The sequence below is a fragment of the Salmo salar genome, unplaced genomic scaffold (assembly GCF_965601325.2).
Source record: "Salmo salar unplaced genomic scaffold, fSalSal1 ptg000306l, whole genome shotgun sequence".
Classification (NCBI taxonomy): Eukaryota; Metazoa; Chordata; class Actinopteri; order Salmoniformes; family Salmonidae; genus Salmo; species Salmo salar.
In genome coordinates, this window is record NW_027675347.1 from 985,968 (window position 1) to 994,158 (window position 8,191).

General features: G+C 42.7%; 1 protein-coding gene across 1 annotated transcript in view; it reads right to left on the minus strand.

Annotated features, from left to right (window-relative positions):
* Positions 1 to 7,481, minus strand: part of LOC145875665 (NLR family CARD domain-containing protein 3-like) — a 52,117-nt gene extending 44,636 nt beyond the window's left edge. The window contains exon 1 of the mRNA XM_082971503.1: positions 7,211 to 7,481. Within this exon, the coding sequence (XP_082827629.1) occupies positions 7,211 to 7,481 (271 nt within the window). The remainder of the gene's footprint in view (positions 1 to 7,210) is intronic.
* Between the last annotated feature and the right edge of the window lie 710 nt (positions 7,482 to 8,191).

Sequence of the window (8,191 nt, forward strand, 5' to 3'; positions counted from 1 at the left end):
CCCCTTTATGATCTAGCCAGGTCATTACAGTATATACAGTATCTCTACCATATACAGACACCAACTACTATCCCCTTTATGATCTAGCCAGGCCATTACAGTATATGCAGTATCTCTACCATATACAGACAGCAACTAGTATCCCCTTTATGATCTAGCCAGGTCATTAGAGTATATACAGTATCTCTACCATCTGCCAGACACCAACTACTATCCCCTTTATGATCTAGCCAGGTCATTATAGTATATACAGTATCTCTACCATATACAGACACCAACTACTATCCCCTTTATGATCTAGCCAGGTCATTACAGTATATACAGTATCTCTACCATCTGCCAGACACCAACTAGTATCCCCTTTATGATCTAGCACGGTCATTACAGTATATACAGTATCTCTACCATATACAGACACCAACTAGTATCCCCCTTTATGATCTAGCCAGGTCATTACAGTATATACAATATCTCTACCATATACAGACACCAACTATTATCCCCTTTATGATATAGCCAGGTCATTACAGTATATACAGTATCTCTACCATCTGCCAGACACCAACTAGTATCCCCTTTATGATATAGCCAGGCCAATACAGCATATACAGTATCTCTACCATATACAGACACCAACTAGTATCCCCTTTATGATCTAGCCAGGTCATTACAGTATATACTGTATCTCTACCATCTGCCAGACACCAACTAGTATCCCCTTTATGATCTAGCCAGGTCATTACAGTATATACAGTATCTCTACCATCTGCCAGACACCAACTAGTATCCCCTTTATGATCTAGCCAGGTCATTACAGTATATACAGTATCTCTACCATCTGCCAGACACCAACTAGTATCCCCTTTATGATCTAGCCAGGTCATTACAGTATATACAGTATCTCTACCATCTGCCAGACACCAACTAGTATCCCCTTTATGATCTAGCCAGGTCATTACAGTATATACAGTATCTCTACCATATACAGACACCAACTAGTATCCCCTTTATGAACTAGCCAGGTCATTACAGTATATACAGTATCTCTACCATATACAGACACCAACTAGTATCCCCCTTTATGATCTAGCCAGGTCATTACAGTATATACAGTATCTCTACCATATACAGACACCAACTAGTATCCCCTTTATGATCTAGCCAGGCCATTACAGTATATACAGTATCTCTACCATATACAGACACCAACTAGTATCCCCTTTATGTTCTAGCCAGGTCATTACAGTATATACAGTATCTCTACCATATACAGACACCAACTAGTATCCCCTTTATGATCTAGCCAGGTCATTACAGTATATACAGTATCTCTACCATATACAGACACCAACTAGTATCCCCTTTATGATCTAGCCAGGTCAATACAGTATATACAGTATCTCTACCATATACAGACACCAACTAGTATCCCCTTTATTATCTAGCCAGGTCATTACAGTATATACAGTATCTCTACCATATACAGACACCAACTAGTATCCCCTTTATGATCTAGCCAGGTCATTACAGTATATACAGTATCTCTACCATATACAGACACCAACTAGTATCCCCTTTATGATCTAGCCAGGTCATTACAGTATATACAGTATCTCTACCATATACAGACACCAACTAGTATCCCCTTTATGATCTAGCCAGGTCATTACAGTATATACAGTATCTCTACCATATACAGACACCAACTAGTATCCCCTTTATGATCTAGCCAGGTCATTACAGTATATACAGTATCTCTACCATATACAGACACCAACTAGTATCCCCTTTATGATCTAGCCAGGTCATTACAATATATACAGTATCTCTACCATATACAGGCACCAACTATTATCCCCTTTATGATCTAGCCAGGTCATTACAGTATATACAGTATTTCTACCATATACAGACACCAACTAGTATCCCCTTTATGATCTAGCCAGGTCATTACAGTATATACAGTATCTCTACCATATAGACACCAACTAGTATCCCCTTTATGATCTAGCCAGGTCATTACAGTATATACAGTATCTCTACCATATACAGACACCAACTAGTATCCCCTTTATGATCTAGCCAGGTCATTACAGTATATACAGTATCTCTACCATATACAGACACCAACTAGTATCCCCTTTATGATCTAGCCAGGTCATTACAGTATATACAGTATCTCTACCATATACAGACACCAACTAGTATCCCCTTTATGATCTAGCCAGGTCATTACAGTATATACAGTATCTCTACCATATACAGACACCAACTAGTATCGCCTTTATGATCTAGCCAGGTCATTACAGTATTTACAGTATCTCTAACATATACAGACACCAACTAGTATCCCCTTTATGATCTAGCCAGGTCATTACAGTATATACAGTATCTCTACCATCTAGCCAGGTCATTACAGTATAAACAGTATCTCTACCATTTAGACACCAACTAGTATCCCCTTTATGATCTAGCCAGGCCATTACAGTATATACAGTATCTCTACCATATACAGACACCAACTAGTATCCCCTTTATGATCTAGCCAGGCCATTACAGTATATACAGTATCTCTACCATATACAGACACCAACTAGTATCCCCTTTATGATATAGCCAGGTCATTACAGTATATACAGTATCTCTACCATTTAGACACCAACTAGTATCCCCTTTATGATCTAGCCAGGTCATTACAGTATATACAGTATCTCTACCATATACAGACACCAACTAGTATCCCCTTTATGATCTAGCCAGGTCAATACAGTATATACAGTATCTCTACCATATACAGACACCAACTAGTATCCCCTTTATGATCTAGCCAGGTCATTACAGTATATACAGTATCTCTACCATATAGACACCAACTAGTATCCCCTTTATGATCTAGCCAGGTCATTACAGTATATACAGTATCTCTACCATATACAGACACCAACTAGTATCCCCTTTATGATCTAGCCAGGTCATTACAGTATATACAGTATCTCTACCATATACAGACACCAACTAGTATCGCCTTTATGATCTAGCCAGGTCATTACAGTATATACAGTATCTCTACCATATACAGGCACCAACTAGTATCCCCTTTATGATCTAGCCAGGCCATTACAGTATATACAGTATCTCTACCATATACAGACACCAACTAGTATCCCCTTTATGATCTAGCCAGGTCATTACAGTATATACAGTATCTCTACCATATACAGACACCAACTAGTATCCCCTTTATGATCTAGCCAGGTCATTACAGTATATACAGTATCTCTACCATATACAGACACCAACTAGTATCCCCTTTATGATCTAGCCAGGTCATTACAGTATATACAGTATCTCTACCATATACAGACACCAACTAGTATCCCCTTTATGATCTAGCCAGGTCATTACAGTATATACAGTATCTCTACCATATACAGGCACCAACTAGTATCCCCTTTATGATCTAGCCAGGTCATTACAGTATATACAGTATCTCTACCATATACAGACACCAACTAGTATCCCCTTTATGATCTAGCCAGGTCATTACAGTATATACAGTATCTCTACCATATACAGACACCAACTAGTATCCCCTTTATGATCTAGCCAGGTCATTACAGTATATACAGTATCTCTACCATATACAGACACCAACTAGTATCCCCTTTATGATCTAGCCAGGTCATTACAGTATATACAGTATCTCTACCATATACAGACACCAACTAGTATCCCCTTTATGATCTAGCCAGGTCATTACAGTATATACAGTATCTCTACCATATACAGACACCAACTAGTATCCCCTTTATGATCTAGCCAGGTCATTACAGTATATACAGTATCTCTACCATATACAGACACAAACTAGTATCCCCTTTATGATCTAGCCAGGTCATTACAGTATATACAGTATCTCTACCATATACAGACACCAACTAGTATGCCCTTTATGATCTAGCCAGGTCATTATAGTATATACAGTATCTCTACCATATACGGGCCACCAACTAGTATCCCCTTTATGATCTAGCCAGGTCATTATAGTATATACAGTATCTCTACCATATAGACACCAACTAGTATCCCCTTTATGATCTAGCCAGGTCATTACAGTATATACAGTATCTCTACCATATACAGACACCAACTAGTATCCCCTTTATGATCTAACCAGGTCATTACAGTATATACAGTATCTCTACCATATACAGACACCAACTAGTATCCCCTTTATGATCTAGCCAGGTCATTACAGTATATACAGTATCTCTACCATATACAGACACCAACTAGTATCCCCTTTATGATCTAGCCAGGTCATTACAGTATATACAGTATCTCTACCATATACAGACACCAACTAGTATCCCCTTTATGATCTAGCCAGGTCATTATAGTATATACAGTATCTCTACCATATACGGGCCACCAACTAGTATCCCCTTTATGATCTAGCCAGGTCATTACAGTATATACAGTATCTCTACCATACAGACACCAACTAGTATCCCCTTTATTATCTAGCCAGGTCATTACAGTATATACAGTATCTCTACCATATACAGACAGCCTTCCATCTGACAGACACCAACTACTATCCCCTTCTATTATGTTACATTCATATTAGATGGCAAGACTCTGTAAAATGAGGTACTTGCAGCTGGGCTGTTGCAGTGTTCTACAATGTGCTCGACATGGCTGCTATCAACACATGTTGTACAAGCAATGCCTTGTCAAGACAGTCAGCAGGAGAGATTTCATGATGGATCTGGCATGTGAGCTTTGTGAGAACCACATGAACGCAGAGAAAGAAGCTACAGTCACCAAGCAGGAAGCAGGTCCTGCTCTCCCTCTTCCCCCAGGCACCACATCTCCCTCGGGGGAGAAAGAAGCTACAGTCACCAAGCAGGAAGCAGGTCCTGTTCTCCCTCTTCCCCCAGGCACCACATCTCCCTCGGGGGAGAAAGAAGCTACAGTCACCAAGCAGGCAGCAGGTCCTGTTCTCCCTTTTCCCCCAGGCACCACATCTCCCTCGGGGGAGAAAGAAGCTACAGTCACCAAGCAGGCAGCAGGTCCTGCTCTCCCTTTTCCCCCAGGCACCACATCTCCCTCGGGGGAGAAAGAAGCTACATTCACCAAGCAGGAAGCAGGTCCTGCTCTCTCTCTTCCCCCAGGCACCACATCTCCCTCGGGGGAGAAAGAAGCTACAGTCACCAAGCAGGAAGCAGGTCCTGTTCTCTCTCTTCCCCCAGGCACCACATCTCCCTCGGGGGAGAAAGAAGCTACAGTCACCAAGCAGGAAGCAGGTCCTGCTCTCCCTTTTCCCCCAGGCACCACATCTCCCTCGGGGGAGAAAGAAGCTACAGTCACCAAGCAGGAAGCAGGTCCTGTTCTCCCTTTTCCCCCAGGCACCACATCTCCCTCGGGGGAGAAAGAAGCTACAGTCACCAAGCAGGCAGCAGGTCCTGTTCTCCCTTTTCCCCTAGGCACCACATCTCCCTCGGGGGAGAAAGAAGCTACAGTCACCAAGCAGGCAGCAGGTCCTGCTCTCCCTTTTCCCCCAGGCACCACATCTCCCTCGGGGGAGAAAGAAGCTACAGTCACCAAGCAGGAAGCAGGTCCTGTTCTCTCTCTTCCCCCAGGCACCACATCTCCCTCGGGGGAGAAAGAAGCTACAGTCACCAAGCAGGAAGCAGGTCCTGCTCTCCCTTTTCCCCCAGGCACCACATCTCCCTCGGGGGAGAAAGAAGCTACAGTCACCAAGCAGGCAGCAGGTCCTGTTCTCCCTTTTCCCTCAGACACCACATCTCCCTCGGGGGAGAAAGAAGCTACAGTCACCAAGCAGGAAGCAGGTCCTGCTCTCCCTTTCCCCCAGGCACCACATCTCCCTCGGGGGAGAAAGAAGCTACAGTCACCAAGCAGGAAGCAGGTCCTGTTCTCCCTTTTCCCCCAGGCACCACATCTACCTCGGGGGAGAAAGAAGCTACAGTCACCAAGCAGGAAGCAGGTCCTGTTCTCCCTCTTCCCCCAGGCACCACATCTCCCTCGGGGGAGAAAGAAGACAGAATGTCAAGTCGGCAGGTGCACACCGAACAAGGCCAATGAAAACCGATTAGATTTGTTTGTGGACGCGAAGCATAAAGAGAAGATGGGATTGATTCACGTGTAAAGGCGCGGTACAGTGTCTGATACAATCAACAAATTATTGTTTTAATATCTTGTCATCAATATATTTCCACAAATATTTATTTATGAAATTCATCTTTTACAATTGTTCACTGTTTTTTTTGTTTCTAATTTGTCAAAAGAAACTGTAAATTGACTTTATTAATTACTATAACTCCATTACTAATCGAATCTACAAATACAGTTGATCAAATGGATTACACTGTAGTGTTTTATTGTCAGGGAAATAGGCTGTAGGACAATTTTATTTTCTACTTTGTAGAATTAACAATTGTTATTTTATTTATATATTTCCACTCATATTTCTTCATGTAATTTATCCTTTACAATAGTTTATACACTATGTATCAAGTGTTTATTTAACAAACCATGTTTTCACACCTTGCACCTTGCTGGTTGATATGCATCTGATGCTTATGTGGACGCCTGGCAACTTTCTCTAGCGGGGACGTATATGCTGATAGACCAGGTGGTTCTAGTGTTAAGGACTGGTAGATGGGTGTTCTGATGGGCTGATAGACCAGGTGGTTCTAGTGTTAAGGACTGGTAGATGGGTGTTCTGATAGGCTGAAAGACCAGGTGGTTCTAGTTTTAATTAATGACTGGTAGATGGGTGTTCTGATAGGCTGATAGACCAGGTGGTTCTAGTGATAAGGACTGGTAGATGGGTGTTCTGATAGGCTGATAGACCAGGTGGTTCTAGTGATAAGGACTGGTAGATGGGTGTTCTGATAGGCTGATAGACCAGGTGGTTCTAGTGTTAAGGACTGGTAGATGGGTGTTCTGATAGGCTGAAAGACCAGGTGGTTCTAGTGTTAAGGACTGGTAGATGGGTGTTCTGATAGGCTGAAAGACCAGGTGGTTCTAGTGTTAATTAATGACTGGTAGATGGGTGTTCTGATAGGCTGAAAGACCAGGTGGTTTTAGTGTTAAGGACTGGTAGATGGGTGTTCTGATAGGCTGATAGACCAGGTGGTTCTAGTGTTAAGGACTGGTAGATGGGTGTTGCTCATGCATTCACTCATGCTGACCGGCTCCAGTACTTTGTTCTTGACTAAAGCCTCCAAGTCAGCCTCCACTTTTGGTCTGATAGCAGAAGCTACAGGTCCTGCTTTCAGAACCTTTGGTTTGCTGTCTGGCTTAATGCCAAGCTTCCCTGTGATGTCGTTCATACAACCCTGCTGTCCATTAAATCCATCTGTTTCTTTAAGATGGCAGGTAGGTCTGTGTCTCCATGTGTCATTGTCTGCACTGATGGCCAGTCCAGTGTGATTTTCTCCAACTATGAACATCCCAGTAGTGACGCATAGTCTCCTTTCAGGAGGTAGAGTGGCAGCTTTCAGTTTGTCTGTATACCTGAACTGTGACATCAGTGATGTCTCTCAAGGTGACAGATTCACCTGTGTAAGTCTTTAACACGAGGTGCGCTGGTTGAAGTGGAAGGTGTTTCAGTGTGATTTCCTGGTCTGATGAGTCACTCACCTCAGTGTTCTCTTACTCAACAGTGTGAACATGTTTCTTGTTTCCCGTTTTGCATTTTCTGTTCTCTTTTTGTTTCTAGAGGATTTGTCAAGTGTGTATTTTTTTACCACAGGCTGGACAATCCATGTCCTTACACCAGCATGTAGAATCCTGACATCCCTTTATACCACAGGCTGGACAATCCATGTCCTTACACCAGCATGTAGAATCCTGACACCCCTTTATACCACAGGCTGGACAATCCATGTCCTTACACCAGCATGTAGAATCCTGACATCCCTTTATACCACAGGCTGGGCAATCCATGTCCTTACACCAGCATGTAGAATCCTGACACCCCTTTATACCACAGGCTGGACAATCCATGTCCTTACACCAGCATGTAGAATCCTGACATCCCTTTATACCACAGGCTGGACAATCCATGTCCTTACACCAACATGTAGAATCCTGACATCCCTTTATACCACAGGCTGGACAATCCATGTCCTTACACCAGCATGTAGAATCCTGACATCCC